The sequence below is a fragment of the Marmota monax genome, unplaced genomic scaffold (genome assembly GCF_021218885.2).
Source record: "Marmota monax isolate L192 unplaced genomic scaffold, Marmota_monax_Labrador192_F-V1.1 WCK01_AAM20220418_F8-fsc00863, whole genome shotgun sequence".
Taxonomy (NCBI): Eukaryota; Metazoa; Chordata; class Mammalia; order Rodentia; family Sciuridae; genus Marmota; species Marmota monax.
The window spans coordinates 1-18,778 of record NW_026692017.1 but is presented as its reverse complement, the minus strand read 5'-3'; the positions used below and the strand labels follow the sequence as shown (position 1 = coordinate 18,778).

The window sequence follows — 18,778 nt, the reverse complement described above, 5'->3', positions numbered from 1 at the left end:
CCCTTCTCCGCGCGGGACGCTGCCCGGAGCGCTGCGGGGCGGGGGTGGAGGACGAGGAGAGCGGCCGGAGGCGGCGGCCCGGCGGCAGCGGCTGCAGCGGACGCGTGCGGCAGCCCCGGGAGCGAGCGCGAGCCGGGCGGGAGGGTGAGGCTGAGCCCCGCGAGACCGGAACGCCCGGGGCGGGGGCGGGGGCGAAACGGAGGGGGAGACGCGGGGAGCGCGCGGGACGCGGCCCGAGGCCGGGCGCAAGCCGGGGCACCGGGCGGCGGCGGCGGCGCGCGCCATGTCGTTCAGTGAAATGAACCGCAGGACGCTGGCGTTCCGAGGAGGCGGGTTGGTCACCGCCAGCGGCGGCGGTTCCACGAACAATAACGCTGGCGGGGAGGCCTCGGCTTGGCCTCAGCAGCCCCAGCCAAGACAGCCCCCGCCGCCAGCGCCGCCCGCGCTTCAGCAGCCCAATGGGCGGGGGGCCGACGAGGAAACGGAATTGGAGGGCCTGGAGCCCCAACACTTGGAGGCCTCCACTGGGGCGGCCGCCGCCGCCGAGGAAACCAAGGAGTTGCTGCTCCCCCAAGACGCGGTCGGCCCCACCTCGCTGGGCGGCGGTGGCTCGGGGGGCCCTTTGCTAGCGGAAAGGAACCGTCGGACTCTGGCCTTCCGAGGAGGTGGCGGCGGGGGTCTCGGCAACAATAGCAGTAGCCGCGGCCGCCCGGAGACCTCGGCGTGGCCCCTGAGGCATTTCAATGGGCGAGGGCCGGCGGCTGTGGATCTGGAGCTTGACGCGCTGGAGGGGAAGGAGTTGATGCAGGACGGCGCGTCCCTGAGCGACAGCACCGAGGACGAGGAGGAGGGGGCGAGCCTGGGCGACGGCAGTGGGGCGGAAGGCGGCAGCTGCAGCAGCAGCAGGCGGTCGGGCGGCGATGGTGGGGATGAAGCGGAGGGCAGCGGTGTGGGAGCTGGCGAAGGAGAGACTGTCCAGCACTTCCCGCTCGCGCGGCCCAAGTCCCTAATGCAGAAGCTACAGTGCTCTTTCCAGACCTCCTGGCTCAAGGATTTTCCCTGGCTGCGATATTCAAAGGATACTGGCCTTATGTTTTGCGGCTGGTGCCAAAAGACCCCTGATGATGGGGGAAGCGTGGATCTTCCGCAAGTGGGGCACGATGAGCTTTCTCGAGGGACCCGTAACTACAAGAAAACCTTGCTTCTGAGGCACCACGTCTCCACCGAGCACAAACTCCACGAAGCCAACGCCCAGGCAAACATCTAATACAAGATTTGTTTAAGAATTTTAAATTTGGGCAGTGCTGGAGATTGAATCCTGGACCTTACACATGCCAAGCAAGTGCCCTACCATTAAGGAATCAGAAATTCCATCAGAGGAGGGGTACTGTGACTTTAATAGTAGGCCAAATGAGAACTCTTATTGTTATCAACTTCTTCCACAACTAGATGAACAGAGAAAGAAAGACATTCTTTGTGATGTCAGCATTGTGGTGAGCGGGAAAATCTTTAAAGCTCATAAGAACATCCTGGTTGCAGGCAGCCGTTTCTTTAAGACTTTATATTGCGTTTCAAACAAAGAAAGCCCTAACCAAAACAATACTACCCATTTAGATATTGCTGCAGTTCAAGGTTTTTCAGTCATCTTGGACTTCTTGTATTCTGGTAACCTGGTGCTCACAAGCCAAAATGCCATTGAAGTGATGACAGTGGCCAGCTACCTTCAAATGAGTGAAGTTGTTCAAACTTGCCGAAATTTCATTAAAGATGCCTTAAATATAAGCATTAAATCAGAAGCTCCGGAGTCTGTAGTTGTGGACTACAATAACAGAAAACCAGTTAATAGAGATGGTCTGTCTTCACGGGATCAAAAAATTGCCAGCTTTTGGGCAACACGGAATCTTACCAATTTGGCAAGTAATATAAAAATTGAAAATGATGGTTGTAATGTCGACGAGGGCCAAATAGAAAACTACCAAATGAATGACAGTAATTGGGTCCAGGATGGTTCTCCTGAATTGGCTGAAAATGAATCTCAAGGTCAAACAAAAGTATTTATTTGGAATAACATGGTCTCCCAGGGAATTCAAGACACTGGCAAAACAAGGAGGAAAAACCAAACTACAAAGAGATTTATTTATAATATACCACCTAATAATGAAACAAATTTAGAAGATTGCTCAGCGATGCAGCCACCTGTTGCCTATCCAGAAGAAAATAAGACCCTAATCATTAAGGAGGAACCAGATTTGGATGGTGCTCTACTCTCAGGGCCTGATGGTGATAGGAATATGAATGCAAATTTATTGGCTGAAGCCTGCTCTGGTCAAGATGGAGGTGATGCTGGTACTTCACATGATTTCAAGTATGGTTTGATGCCTGGTCCATCAAGTGATTTCAAGTATGGATTAATACCAGGTACTTCAAATGATTTCAAGTATGGATTGCTACCAGGTGCTTCAAATGATTTCAAGTATGGATTATTGCCAGAATCGTGGCCAAAACAAGAAACTTGGGAAAATGGTGAATCATCTCTAATCATGAACAAATTAAAATGCCCTCATTGTAGCTATGTAGGCAAATACAGACGAACACTAAAAAGGCACTTGCTCATTCATACGGGAGTGAGATCATTTAGCTGTGATATTTGTGGAAAGCTGTTTACTCGTAGAGAACATGTAAAAAGACATTCCCTGGTGCATAAAAAGGATAAAAAATACAAATGTATGGTGTGTAAGAAGATCTTCATGTTAGCAGCCAGTGTTGGAATAAGACATGGATCTCGACGCTATGGTGTTTGTGTAGACTGTGCAGATAAATCACAACCAGGAGGGCAAGAAGGTGTAGATCAGGGGCAGGATACAGAATTCCCTCGGGATGAAGAGTATGAGGAGAATGAAGTAGGAGAAGCTGATGAAGAGCTGGTTGATGATGGAGAAGATCAGAATGATCCATCTAGATGGGATGAATCAGGAGATGTCTGTATGTCTCTGGATAATTAACTGACCTGCTACTATACTCCTCAAGGATGCTGCATTTGGACATAATATGAATCGACAATTTGGATTGTTGAACTTGAAGGCTTGCAAAATATGGTACATGCTGGATGGTAGTTATGTTGCTGTGAAAACTGTAGGGTCAAAGCCTTATAGCAAATATATATATATATATATATATATATATATATATATATATATTTGCACAGGACTATACAGCAAACAACCATGTGGTTGGATTACATGGAGTCCCCACATATTCAGTTAACAAAGTAAAATATTTTTTATTTATAGGATATACAGTAACTATTTGGGTACTATGAAAATATAGTACCTATCCTTAATAGAGCTTACATTCATGTGCCACTTTAACATGAGTGAAGAAAATCCATTTATGGAAGTACAGTGACAGTTGACCCAATCACTTTGTCCATCAAACCACTCAGGCTAGTTTGTACTAGTAGAGTTTTGTTTCTATTTTTATTTTTATTAATTTTATTTTTTTTAATACAGATTTTCAGTGAGGGGCTTTTTCAACCCCAATGGTTCTATTTTCTTGTATTTTTCCATTTTAATTTGCTTCATAACTTAAACCAAGTCTCTTCTGGTCTTAGGTATTTCTCAATTTTGTGCTGATGGGCATGTTTATAAGAACTGGAGAGGTAATTTATTGGAATGAACTAACTGACTTCCCCCAACCCTTCTTTCCTTTTTTTGACATGAATTTTACTACTTCACAAATGAAGAATGATGTTGCAGAGTTACCATGGTGAAGTTGACAAATACCACTAAAATGATTATGATTTATAAGTAACTTTCTCCTGCTGCTCTAATCTGATAAATGGTTACTATATGACGTTTTCTGACATGGTATTTGGTTTTGGGTATCTGTTACTTTGGCACTATTCTTGTTTGCCTCTTATTATTTTTGCCAGTGTACTATACCTCAGCCTTATTTGAAAGACAGAAATCTGATCAAAAAAAGTCAGAAACAATAAGTAAAATGATTTGTTTTATAATTTATCCTCCATGTCCAGTTTGGTTAGCTTGTTATGCAATATAAGTGAAATATCAGGTTTTTACTCCTGTGCCCTCCTTATCATTAAAATTAACGCAAAATGTTCATTCTCTTTTGTTTCATACTTACCGGATATTGAGTGTTTTGAAATTATGGTTAATTTATTTTTCCATTCTTCAAAGTCACTACACCTTGAATATAGTCTTACTAGTCCCCATGATTCAACAATCTACAAATGTCTTTATTTTATAAATAAAGTTTTGAGAGGCTTTATTAAGTTCTTTAGGGTACAAAGGAGGTGATATATTAAGTTGTAATTATTAGATTATTTAGCCTGGTGATGAATGAATTGCTATATGTGGAAGTCTCAGAAACATTTCACCTATTATTAATGTGGACATTTATCAGGAGCATAATATATAAGATTGAGGGACATCATTTTCAGCTTTCTTTTAAATAAAAATTGAGTATATTTTCCTATTTTATATCAGGTAACTAAATTATGTTAGCTGTGTGGAAATTTTTGCAAAGATGCTTTGACAGATAAATTCTTTTGGTGCTCCATCTAATCAAAGTTGAAAAGTTGATTTTTTTTTTTTTTTAAAGAGACAAGCTTTTTCATTGTCTCTGATTTCAGTAGAATAATGGTTTAATGTTAGTGATGTTTCTGCTTGGGTAAATCAGAAATAAAAGGTTAGTTACATGGTAACTAACTTTTTGTCATCTTTATTACAGTTTCCTCATAACTATAAGCCTGACAGATGAACAGTTTTGGTTTGATTTTTTTGTTTGTTTAAAACTGAAGAGTACATCTTATTCTCAGTGTTCTAGACAAATAAGTAAAATGTAATTCTAGTGAGGTCCAAAGTAGAAATTAGTTGGGCAAAGATACTATGAATGAAAAAGTATTTTAAGCGTAAAATGTTCTGCTTTGTGAATAATGTAAGTATAGTATAAAGATTTCTTTCATCCCATTTATCCCCTTCCTTTAAAATAAACCATAGTTTACAATCGGTAGATCTGTCTATATATAAATATATATTAAAGAGCAAAGATAAATATCTAAAAAAAATCACCTAAGTCTGCTTTATTAGACTATAGTTCACTTATTGCATAGAAACTGGACTTGGCTTTACATTCTTAATGTACTTTTACTTTTCCTCAAGATATGAACTTATTCTCTTGAAACTGAATTTCCTTTTATTACTTAAATCATTTATGTATATCTGGTAAATTATGACCAAATTTTTTGTTAGATTGCATACAGTAAATTGAAATACATATGTGGTACACTACAGGATTGTTGTGCATTTGTTTTGGTTTTAGTTGGAAACAAGGTTTGATGTAGATGGTTTGTTAATGTTAATTTAAAATATTCTAATTGTCCATTACCTTCAATGTTGTGTTGTGACAGATTTGGCTATATTTTTAGTCATCTGAAATATGATACTTTAAAAGTTTGTTTTTAGGTAATCCAAAGGAAAAAATGTTTATACTCTTGAATATATTAGCCTCAGCCTATATAAAAATTTCTTTGAAGTAAACATTTTACCAGAAAAAAAAAAAAAGCCCATATAATCTTATAAGAATATAGATTAGTGCATAAACTAGGTATACGGACAGCAGTAAAACTAGGGTTACTATTTGATATTGAATGGGTTATGTGTGAGTAGGAGAAAATGATTGTGTATTCCAGGAAATGTGAATATTACTATTATTGCACTTGTGAACATATGCATTAGAGTCCACATACACACACATTTTCATTGCTCTTCTGAGTAGACTGTTACTCATATATTCAATATCTCATAATTTGTGGACTGTACATACATGAGACATGGGTCTATCCTAAAATAACATCAGTATATGTCATGGGTAATTTAATTGATAGCATTGAAACTACACATAACTATTCTTATTAGGGCATATGCTTTCATGCATATACTGATTTAGTGATGGAGGTCTGGTTAGGTTGCATTTCTATTTCAGTCCAAATTTATGCTGAGGGTTGTGATAAAGAATTGGTACCAACCAACATGAAAATATATATGTACAGGGTAATACTTGTTCTGACACAGGTTTCATTGTGAGGAGAGGCAAGGTAGTGTGCATTTTTTACCCTTGAGGATACATGGATAAGAAGTAAAATGGATGTGTCACTAGTTTGGAAAGACTTACCAATCAGAATGGAAAAAAATAAAAGTCAAAATTCCTAAAGCCTCATATGGTCTAACTGTATTTTTTTTGTACAGAAGGTTCAGTTGTACCAATAATATCAGGAATTGTGGACAACAGTTAGGAGGGCTCGGGTTAGGGTTAATGATTGACTATATCAATGATAAAATATGAGAATGCAGGAAATGATTTTACCAGCATGTGTTCCACAAGTCTTCTTGGTCTTGAAAGATCTTTTTCAAGCTACTTCAATTACTCATTCAGCATTCTGTAGGCAACTGCCTTGTGCTAGGCATCCTACAGGATTAGAAGCTGAGGGACTCAGAGTCCACAGGGGAAAGCATGGATTCTCATTCTAATGAGATTTAAAACCCCTTCAGGGACAACTAAAAAGCTCTTCCTATGTTTTCACCAGATGAGCACAGCCAGTGAGTGCTCTGCACACCTGACACATTTTGGTGATTGGCCAATCTTGAGTCCCACTACACTTGCTAAACTGGCCTGTTTGGATGACTGACTTCTACAGAGGGCAAATCCTCTGTAAGGAGAAAGAGGAGTGCAGTTCATTCCAGGGGGGACTGGTGGCTCATTTCTTGGTCTGCAGCAAGCACTGGTTTTGGTGGGAACATGCCAGTGACTAGAGAGAACCTGGCCAGGTCAAGAAAATGCCCAAACCTCCACAGGCACCTCCTCCCAGTGCAGAGTCCCTGGCTGCCTGCCTCAGGACAAATTATGCTGCTGAGTCCTCACCCAGGCCCATTCCCAAAGCTTCTCAAAAATGAATCCTAAAGCTGCTAGACAGTGGGATGCAGATGACACACTGCATTTCTGTTTTCTTCACCATATCCTTCTTGTAATGTGTGGAGCTTTTCCTCCACACATTATGGTTATGATGTTACCTACAGCCTCCCCTTTGCCCCCTGATCAGACTGGCATTTCTGCTTGTCCTGAGAAAATTTTGGACTTTAAGGAAAAACTTTAAAATTAAAGTCTCAAGTAAGAGTGAAAAAAAAAAACTGTTAAAATGAAGAGCTCCAGCCTCACAATGCCCAAGTGCCCTTTCTCCAGAGACCTGGTCTCTGGATGGTGCTCACCTCAGCCGGTAGATGCCTCCCTCTCACCTGGGCACCTGTGACCTTTTCCAGCCCAAACCGCATCCCTCAAGTTTATGAATAATCATACAGGCCTCCCTGGGCAGGCCACACTTCCTCATGAATAATCATCTAGGACTTCCTGGGCCTGAGAGGCTTCCTTATGAATAACACAGTTTCTCTCTGCTGTTTTCAGGAGTGGAGGAGGAGCTCAGTCTTGTGAATATGCAAAGGAGGGGCCAGTGGCAGATAAGGCTCCCCTACCCAGGTGGCCCACCTCACCACCATCAGCCTGTGTGTATAAACTCTATCCTGTGTGTATAAACTCTAGTGCAGGCTCCAGAACCCTCCAGCATCCGGGCAGTATCTCCTGCCATTAGGAGTTTTGAGTCTCCACTTTAGGGCTTGAGGGACATGCACGGAGCTCCTGATGCCTCAAGAGCCATGAGCGACCAGGGGCCTGCACCCAGTTCAGGGTGCCTGGAGAATCTTGCCCCCCAGGCCTGCCCCTCCTGGAACTTCCTGAGGTACTGCCTGCCTGCCAAGTTGAGGTACCAGGATGGGTGCTGTCTGCTGCAGAGAGAGCCCAGAGAGAGCCCAGGCCAGTGGGGTTGGGACATGCTAGAGCAACAGGGGCAGGGTCTCCTCACAGTATATTCTGCTTGTCCAAGTACATATTTTTCTCCCTTTGGAACTTCCTTCCCTAAACTCCCTTGCACCTCTGCAATGGGATTCCCTGAGACAGTGGAAAAAAGACTGGGCTTCTTGACACCTGGCTTTATTTTGTTCCTGAAGTAAAGGGAAAAAAAGATCCAAGCTTCTGACAACTGGAGTTAGAACATAATGAATAAAACTGCTATTTACAATGAAATTTTCCTTTAATGCAGGTTTTCACAACCTCAGCAATAGGGCCCTCCTTCTTCCCAGTCATGGCAATCAAAACTGTCTCCAGACTTAGCCGTATCACTTTCAGTTTAGTACTGCTTAGATCCTTTACTTTTTGGAGGTAACTGCTTTTTAAGCTTCAACCACACCCTCCCTGCTATGTTGTTGTGCCTTACCACAGGCACCAAAGCAATGGAGACAACTGACCATGAACTCCTCTGACATCATGAGCCAAAACACATCTTTCCTCTTTGTAAGTTGTTTTCTCAGGTATGTGGATTACAGCAATGGAAAACTAACAGAAGTTGCCATGTGGTTTGTAGAGGGAAGGGCAGGCTGGGGTATTTACATGTGTTTATATGAATGTGATTCTGGAGTCCTCACATTTTAAGCATCACTGAGAAGAAAAGAGATGTGAAATTACCCAGAGAATGGAAGTTTTGAATGAAGCCTGTGTGTATAAACTGACTTATTTAAAACTTTCTCAAGAGAGAAAGGCAAAGATAAAAGATTGTCAATTTGGCTGAGCTTCTGAACTTTGTTTATTCTTTGGTGACTAAAGGAAAGCCAGTCAATATGAAACAGTTTTCAACTAAAAGATAGAAACAAAGCTTCTGCTACACAATGCCACTCTACAAAATATAATTCCACATGTAGTTAGCAATTTATCATGGCCTTCATGCAATCCAGATTTGCATATCAATTTCTGGCTCCTTTAAGTTGTCTTTCTGGATTGGCAGAAGGACTTCCATATGAATCATGTACTTGCAGAAAAGCCTAAGATTTAATAAACTGGAACAGGAAATTATAGGGGCTGTAAGTAACAGGCTGCTCCTGACTGCTTGATTGCCTAGAGGATACCTCTACCCCTCTGAAGTTAAGTGAAAAAACTTCAATTTTACTCTGGGATACTGTCTTGGGTGAAATTCCTCATCTTTCTTGGATTGTAGTCACACTATACCTATGTCTCCCTCTTTGTTCACATTACTTCTTCCCTTCTTTTTATGTTCTCATTTTCTGCTATATCAAAGATTCCTCTGTCATACTCATATAATATCACTTTTGTTGGATTTAGGCCAGACCAAGATAATCCAAATGGTTTCTTAATAGAAAAATCTCAATGTCTTCACATATGCAAAGATCCTTTTCTCAAAGAAGTTAAAATTTACCATATCAAGGTTTGAGATGAGAAAATATCTTTATGGAATTGACAATTTGGCCTACTATAGTCATCCTCTGGCCTTTTAAAATTCATCTTATGTGCAAAATATATTCAACATGTATTAAATATATCAATCCAGACGTCCCCAAAAAATCTCAACCAGAATCTCATCTCTTTATCATCATCTCTAAACCATCATCTCTGTATCATAAGCTCAAAAGCCATAATCTCATCATTTAATGCATTTAAATGGGTGAAACTCTGGATATGATCCAAATTGAGGTAAAATTATTTTCCACTTGTGGACCTATGAATCTAGAAAGCAAATCATTTGCCTTCAAATTATGTTAGTAGGAGTGATAGAGCATATATATATATTCCATTTCAAAAAGAAATTATATGTAACAGAGGTTCACCAGTATCAAGTTTAAATCTAGCAATATAAAAATTCTGTTAGGTTTTAAGGCCTGGAGGGTAATCTATGACTTGCAACTCTCCTTGCTAGAGTCAAAGATCGACCCCCAGGCCTCAGATTCCATTTATTTTATTCACTCTTCCACTTGCTCCACCAGCATCTGCTTTCAAGTCCATTCTACTTTTTTCTTAAAGGTTCACAAATATTTGCAGCTTAATGGCTCAACATCCTTAATTCTTGCCTAAAGAATTTTGACATCTAAAGATTTCTAATATATGCCTGAATTCTGTTTCTGTCAGTCCGCAAAAAAAAAAAAAAAAAAAAGAAAATCTGTTTTTATTAGTTGTATTTCTGTACTAAACCATTCTCAAAACTCCACTTGTATGTCTGTATGCATCACAAAGATACACATTATTAGAAAGATCAGTGCTCCACCGAGCTTTCTTTGATATCACCATTTCTATTTTTGGCTTCTGATAAAAATCTTTAAACAGATCCATGATTCAAACATTTTCAGTATAAAGTTAACCAGCTTGAGTCTTTTTTTTCATGATTTTGTTTTTATAATTTTATTAATAACACAAATGGTTAATGGAATCACCAACTTGAATGGCTTAAATTAACTATCCGGTGGAAAAGTATTTTCCATATTATCCATCTTACCAATGATTGTTCATAAGCTGGTTAAAAATGTCATCTTGGACCAAGATAAATCTAACCCTTACAATCAGCCATTATATCTTTAAAAAACAAGCAAACAGTACAATCAACAAACACATGAAAAAATGTTCATCATCACTAGCAATTAAAGAACTTCAAATCAAAACCACTCTAAGATTTCATCTCACTCCAGTCAGAATGGCAGCTATTATGCATACAAACATATAAGTGTTAGTGAGGATGTGGAAAAAAAGGTACACTCATACACTGCTGGTGGGAATGCAAATTGGTACAGCCAATATTAAAAGCAGTATGGAGATTTCTTGGAAAACTGGAAATGGAACCACCATTTGAACCAGCAATGTCTCTCCTCAGTCTATAACCAAAAGACTTAAATACAGCATCTTACAGGAATACAGCCACATCAATGTTTATAGCAGCATAATTCATAATAGCTAAGTTGTGGAACTAATCTAGATTCCCTTCAATAGATGAATGGATAAAAAAGTGACATATATACACAATGGAATATTACTCAGAAATAAAAGAGAATAAAATCATGGCATTTGCAGGTAAATGGATGGAGTTAGAGAAGATAATGCTAAGTGAAATTAGCCAATCCTAAAAAAAAAAAAAAATCCCAAATGTTTTCTTTGATATAAGGAAGCTGATTCATAGTGGGATAGGGAGGGGGAGCATTGGAGGAATAGACAAATTCTAGATAGGGCAAAGAGGTGGGATGGGAAAGGAGGAGGCATGGGGTAATTAATGATGGTTGAATGTGACGAATATTATTATCCAAAGTACATATGTGAAGACAGAAATTGGTGTGAATATACTATGTATACAACCAGAGATATGAAAAAGGAGCTCTATACATGTAATAAGAATTGTAATGCATTCTGCTGTTATATATAAATAAAAAACAAAATAAATTTAAAAAAGCAAACAAACAATGTCACATTTATTCAACTTTTTAAAACAAGTTGCTTGCTGCATTAGAAGTATATGGCTGACAAAGAAATATGAGATAAAAATTTGTTAAAGTGTCCATTATTAATGCTTTTCTGATGGGCAGGACTTATACTGATGTATCAATAATACATTTTGAAGAAAAATTTAAAAAATACCCTTGTTTATTTCTTCAATTTCTTACCCCTTAAATGTTCACATTAATAAATCTTACAGTCCATGTGAAACATCTTAACACATGAGTTATGCAATGTTCACCATGGCAAAGGGAAGACCAAGAGCCAAAGGCCTGTCAAGCTGAGAAAATCTACACAGTCCTCTTTCTCTGCTTTATTGACCTGGACACAAGTACATATGCCTGGAAACAAAAGACAGAACCTTGAAGTATTTCCACAGTGATAACAATTAGCTTCCCCCTCAAATAAAAGTAGCCATGCCATCTCAGTCCAGCCACACAAGAAAGGACAGGCAGCTCCTGGAATGTCAGCAGTGGTCCCCAGCTCTGTCTTGGGTCATGGCACAGGTGGTCATCTCCACTGTCATGCAGCCAAGGGGTCAATAGTGGACACTTTCACACAGAAGGCAGTCTGGTGGCTTCCATCTCTACAGCATGCTTTGTTCCAGTATTTACAATGCATTTCAGTGAGCCATTTGCTCTATTGCACATCCCCATCAGATGACATTCAGGGATTCAGTAGATCATCACCCTGAGTGTCTGTGAGAAAAAGGCTTGTCCTTGCACAAACTTTGGACAATTCATCAGCGGAGAGAAGTTTGTCTGTGGCACACTGCTTGGAGGAGGGCCCAGGACTGGCCATTTTTCTGGTTCTATCTTCTCATTTTCTCACCTGCAACTTCTATTTCTTTGCTGTCCTTCAGGGCCTCTAAAATGAGGTTAAAGTTTGTTCTGAGAGCCAATCAGGGAAATAGGCAAGAAACCTTGCTCATCCATCTTTCTCTGACAAAAAAGTCATGTTCCAAGTTTTCTCTACTGAAGTAATATTCAATTCAATGCTTAATATACTCTAAGAAATGCTTCTTCCACAGGATACACCTGTACACCCATACTGTCATAATAGTAATACATCATACTGGCATTAATTTCTGTTTGAAATGGCTGATCTGTCCTTTCACCATGTTGTCGGTAACCATATGAATAATCAAAGTTCACTCAAGAGTTTCCTCTGGCTCATCTTGTTCCCATTTTGGTCCTCTTCGTCAACTTCTGAAGGAACCTCAGATATTACCCCCCTCACTCCTCACACTGTATACTTTATCCTGATCATCATCTTTTTTTTTTTTTTTCTCTCTGTCTCGCCTCCAACTTCCTGTGTCTTTCTCCTGTTATTATGGGAAGACTTGTTTGCTTCAGGTTGACACTGAGAGCTGTTCTGGGATCCAGATCTCTCCTGACTCTCTGGTCTTACATCATCTAACTGCAGCAATACCCACTTGTGCTTATTGGCTCTCTTTCCTTGAATGCTTGACTGGGCCTCATCGTTACTGGCATTTTCAATGGGACCATCTAATTTTGTTTCCCAATTTTCTTAATCTCACTGTTACTCCTCTTTTCAACCTTCTTTTCTTTTTCTTTTGTAATTTTTGGCTTCTTATTTCTTTGGCTGATGACACTTTGAGACTGAAAAAAAGGTTTTTTCAATGCTAACTCTCCTGGTGTTGGCCAGTTTGCCATATCGCTGAAATCACTGGCCTCATTGGAATTCATTGAGTTTTCCTGTTTTTATAACTTTGCCTGCCAGGTCTCCAGCGCAGGCTTCGGCTGCCAGGTGGAGGCAGGGGACTAGTGCTGGGGAGGCTTTTTCGTCCAGGCCTTCTCCTTGGGCGGCAGCGGCTTCTCCCCAGGGCCAGCCAAGGTCGGTGGCTCCCTATCAACAGGGCCCCTGGCGCATGCTAGGGGCAGCAACAGCGGCTGCATAGGCATGGCCACCAGTGGCACACTGTGGCCCAGCACCTGTTCAGGCTCTCCACGCGTTCCCGCGCTTGTGGAGGACCTCGCTGACTCCTTTCCCTCCCTTTCTGGCTAGGGCAATTGCTCCACCAACAGGCTCCCCAAGGCCATCAGAAACTCCCTCTCCACGCGGCCATGAGCAGGTCCTCCCTCCCGAGAGGGAGCGGAGGACACTGGGGGGAGAGCAGACATCCTTCACCCACCCAGGTCTCCCCTGATAGAGGGCGCTCAGAGCCAGGGGACTGGGCTGCGCATCTCTGTGGTGGCCAGGATGCTGAGAGTCCACCCGTGGCTGCAACTGAGGCCAAGGACATGCCAGATGCCCAGGCCGGGAGTCGACCAGCTGGACTCTTGGTCCTGTCACCAGAGTGTACTTTTCCAATGATGAATTTTCTTCTTTTAATGTTCTTCACAATTTGGACAGGCTTAGATCTTCCCCAATTATCAAGTGTTTTTTTTTTTTTTTTTTTTTTTTTAATTTTAGCTTAACAGTTCCTTTCTCAAATTGTTTTTTGTTTTCTTATATTTTATTTTGATACCCAGCAAAGAAAACTCAGGTTGTTCCCTTAACACTTTCCTTGGAAATCCCTTCAGCTAAAGTTCATCACAAATTCTGCTTTGCATAAAAAAAAAAAAAAAAAAAAAACTCAGACAAGTTTTGATCACTATATAATAAGAGTTATCTTTCCTCACATTCCGAATTATACATTTCTCACTTTGCCCTTAGGTCCACTCCTGCTGTGTATTAATACTCATAGTTACACTAATATTCTGTTTATGGCATATGTGTATCTTCTAAGGCACTAGAGATTTCTATCTAAGCTCTCAACAGATCAGTTTTGGAATTCATGTCTACCAACAGTCTCTTTAAAAAATCTAGACTTTTAATCGTGATTCTCCAATTTCTCCCAGCCTTCACCTTTTATCCAATTCTAAAGTCACATTAATAATTTCTGGCCCTTCAGGATCTCTGTATTATTTCTTTTATAGCTGACAACATTGGAAGACATCAGTTCTTCTCCATATATTTTCTTCTGTCTGCCCCCATTTTTTCTCCTCTTATCTCTTATTCTGGGTCATCTATTTATCTCAAGACCTTTTATTTTTTAAACATACAAAGATGGTGTTTTCCTTAACAGTGAAATGTATATGGATTCCAGAATTTGGACATGTAGACAATACACTGAAAGCCACCATTCCATCCACTTGAGGTAGAAGACACCTGTGTGAGAGGACATGGAGTTTGCCTAGAGGTTGTTGAGATAGTAATCTGACTACAATGAAAACCTGTCCAGTGTTGTAAACTATTAGAAAGATTGCCCAAAGCAATCTCTCTGCCATATTCATTGTATCTTGGCAGAATTATTCATTTAGCTCCTATCAGCATCTCATGTCTTCCAGCCTGCAGCAACAGCTGTCTAACTCCTCTTTCTATTTTCCTATAATACAGGCATAACACTCTAGTAACTGTTATACTTTTAGTACATTCCAAGTTTCTTTCTTTATATAGCAAAGTCCTAAATGAGACAAACCATAGATATGTCTTAGCCCTCACTGTTTGATTTGTAAAAGAAATAATTAAATAAAAATAATTTATAACATTTAAATAGTGTTTACTATGTACTAAATGAGGTTAATAACTTCTACGTATTAATAATACTAACTTGAACTTCAAAAATTATCTTCATTTCATACATGAGTATATTAAGATAGGATGGGTTGAGTGTCTGGTGCAAGGTTGCAAACTCAGTAATGGTATGAAGGTAGTGAGGGGCAAGTTCAAAGATCAAAAAAAAAATGGAGGTCAAATATCAACTTTTACAAATTAGTTGTAAAAGGTCAGACAATAGATACTGATGTATTTGTGGTTTCCTAGTGTTCACATTAGAGTAAAATTAACCAGTAAGATTATGGGCTTCTTAACAATCCAGAAAGCACTCTCTGTTCAGTAAAGCTGCTTAGAAAATTAGCTAGAGACTAAGCCATTTTTGTCTGGGATCTCCTCAAATCCCTCTTCAGTGAGCCTCTCTTACTCTTCTGGACCAAATTGAATAAAGTTGGACAAGAGGCCTGAAATATGATCTGATCTCTCCATATGGAAGCATGTGAAGTGAAGAGCACATTTTCCTACCCACTCTCTCCCTGAGCTTCACTAGTCCTTTACTTCCGTTGCAACTTTTCATCGCTGCCCTGAACTGAATTCCCAGGTTCTCAGACTAGATTCCTTAGAGTTTTAGTGGCATGGTATTATTTTTATTTTTAAAGGAAAAGCTTCTTGATAAAAGGTGGTTCTGTTTTCAATTTTAAAATTTATATAACATGAAAATATCTGCTTTCTCATATTGTCTGATATTGTTAGTCTTAATCATTGGTTTTATTGATCATGATAATTATGCGAAAAATGAGTCTTTTATGATTTCTTATTCACAGCTCTGAACTTCAGAAGGAAAGCTCAGGAATCAATTATTCTTTGATTTAGATTATTTCTCTTACAATTTATCATGAATAAACATGTTTTTTAGGTGGAACAACAAGTCAATTTGTAATGTATTTTATATATTTAATGATTTTGCATATGATTATAAAATATATTAATCTAGGGCCTAAGGGGGGGAGGGAAATTCTCACATTGAGGAAAAGAGGAAAGAATATGATATAGATGAGAGAACTTTGTTGCACATAAATTTCAGAACAATTCAAACAATGAACTCTTGAACCCAGATTTTGAAGAGTTTTTAAAGACATCTATGCTAAAATGGCTGTTATTCAATACATACTTGTTGAAGGAATGGCTAGCAAATAATAATAAATCACTTTTTAAACAATCATGTCTCCCTACTTGGGATGTGTTTTCCTCAACTTTCATACTTATCCCTTAGGTCTCATCTTGAATGTCACCGTATCTGGAAAACCTTCCTGGCTTCCTGTGAAGTGAAGAGCACATTTTCCTACCCTACTCTCTCCCTGAGCTTACACTAGTCCTTTACTTCTGTTTCAACTGTTCATCACTGCCCTGAACTGAATTCCCAGGTTCTCAGAATAGATTCCTTAAAGTTTTAGTGGCATGGTATTATTTTTATTTTTTAATTTTTTAATTTTTATTTTACACTCCTGTATTTAACTGGCACAGAGAAAAAGGAAGTGCTGTTTTCCTAGATCTTCCATAAGAGGGATGACCTTTGTTCCTAGCTGTACTATATAGCCACAACTCTCTGTAATTAGCTCTACACAAAACTGCATCATTTTACCTAAGTAAGGTCTCATGAAATTCTAACTTCAGTAGATACTTTTGAACTCACATGAACATTTGATTTATATTATTAAGGTCAACATACTAATGCTATTTTTAATTTTCCACAGGTTTAGAAAATACTTTTATTTAAGATTGTAGATTTAAAAGCTCTGTGCTGAAGTGATTTTTTTTTTTAATTTTCAGCTTTATGGGATGCTTTTTTTTCAGTTTTTTTTTTAAATTTTTTATTGTTGGTTGTTCAAAACATTACATATTTCTTGATATATCATATTTCACCCTTTGATTCAAGTGGGTTATGAACTCCCATTTTTACCCCATATACAGATTGCAGAATCACATCAGTTACACATCCATTGATTTACATATTGCCATACTAGTGTCTGTTGTGTTCTGCTGCCTTTCCTATCCTCTACTATGCCCCCTCCCCTCCCCTCCCCTCCCCTCTTCTCTCTCTACCCCCTCTACTGTCATTCATTTCTCCCCCTTGTATTATTTTTCCCTTTCCCCTCACTTCCTCTTGTATGTACTTTTTTTATAACCCTGAGGGTCTCCTTCCATTTCCATGCAATTTCCCTTCTCTCTCCCTTTCCCTCCCACCTCTCATCCAGCATATGGGATGCTTTTTATGCAAGTAATTTGCCCTTATGTTCTTGGCCACACTCCTCTTTTCCACTGTTAATATTAGCAACTGCCACCAGCTGCTTCCCCTAACCTCATGGATGTCATAAAAGTTTTTTCAAAGCTAAAATATTTGGAAATTGAAAGTTAATATCATATGGGGAAAAGTAAAAGTTCTTATATGGGCAAAAATTTTCTTTAGATGTAGGGTTTGTATAAAAAAAAACCATGTTAATAACTGTGCAGTTTTGCAGGTAGACAAATAATTTCATTTTTCCATTTCTATAAAACTGGCTGAGTTGGAACGAGGTGGACATCACTACCCTAAGTACGTGTATGAAAAAGGCATGAGTGGTGTGAATATGCTTTACATGCAAGCAGAGAGATGACAAATTGTACTCTACAAATGTAATACGAATTGCAATGCATTCTGCTGTCATATATAACAAATTAGAATAATGAATTTTTAAAAAAGAAGCTGAAGGGATTTGGATATACTTTCACCATTAAGATTATTTAAAGAAAATTTCATTAGTTTTATATTTATATTTTATATTTATATTATTTTATTAAAATAAAAATGTTAATCAGAATAATTTTTAATTCATTAATACTGTTATTGGAACTCATAACTGATACAGGTCTAGGGCCTGAAAAATTAATCCTGAATTTAGAGCCATGATGCTTGCTTTCTTAAAGGGAGTTTTCCAGAGCATTTCAGTGGCTTCTAGGCTAACAAATTTTTTTTGGTATATCCAGATAAGTCCCAGATAATGTATTTACCCAAGAACACTAGCCTATTTATGAATTGACGTTAGTACATATATCAAAGTATATCTATGTATATATTCTGAAATCTTATAGAGCATTATTTAATGTAGTTTTAAAACATAGCCTTTAGAGCTGGGGTTGTAATTCAGTGGTAGAGCACTTGCCTAGCGCATGTGAGGAACCTGGTTTCCTGGTTTCAGCACCACATTTAAATAAATAAATAAAAGGTATAAAAAGATAGTATTTTATAAAGAAATATAATTTATTACTGTGTTCTCTTCATCTATTTTTTCACACAAAATAGTGCATTTGCATTTTTACTTAATTATTTTAGGCAAAACTCACTTCCACTTAGATAAAAAATACTATTTATTATTTTATGTAAGCAAAACTAAAAATCCTATTCAATGTTCAAAATCAAAGTTAGATCCTTATTATGATCTAGAAGTCTGACTACACATACATTTCAAATTTCTAAGAATTACATGTGTATATTAAATATGTACATGAAACTTACAACATGTAACTTATTTAAGGTCAGCTTGTCCTTATCCCATAAGGTCTTTTTTTTTTCTTACTTGATAAGTAAAATAAAATAGAAAAAAGATGATATTGTTAAGGTCATATTAATCTATAATAAGTTAGCTATTAATGTGCCAAATATTAAGTTCACCCCCCAAACTCATCATTTTTCATTTAATACAATCAGATAAATATGTTTGGAAGACAGAAGCCACCTAGGAAAACATCACTCTTGAATGCACAAATGTAGCATAAAGAAAATGGATATTAG

General features: G+C 38.9%; 1 protein-coding gene and 1 pseudogene across 1 annotated transcript; one reads left to right on the top strand and one right to left on the bottom strand.

Moving 5' to 3' along the window:
- Positions 1-250: 250 nt before the first annotated feature.
- Positions 251-3,167, top strand: LOC124097336 (zinc finger and BTB domain-containing protein 10-like). The gene is given in 2 exon segments (XM_046451770.2): positions 251-1,303; positions 1,359-3,167. Coding segments are annotated over 2 exon segments (2,664 nt in total). The 5' UTR covers positions 251-283; the 3' UTR covers positions 3,003-3,167.
- An 8,898-nt stretch (positions 3,168-12,065) lies between these two features.
- On the bottom strand, positions 12,066-13,067 carry LOC124097354 (la-related protein 1B-like; annotated as a pseudogene).
- Between the last annotated feature and the right edge of the window lie 5,711 nt (positions 13,068-18,778).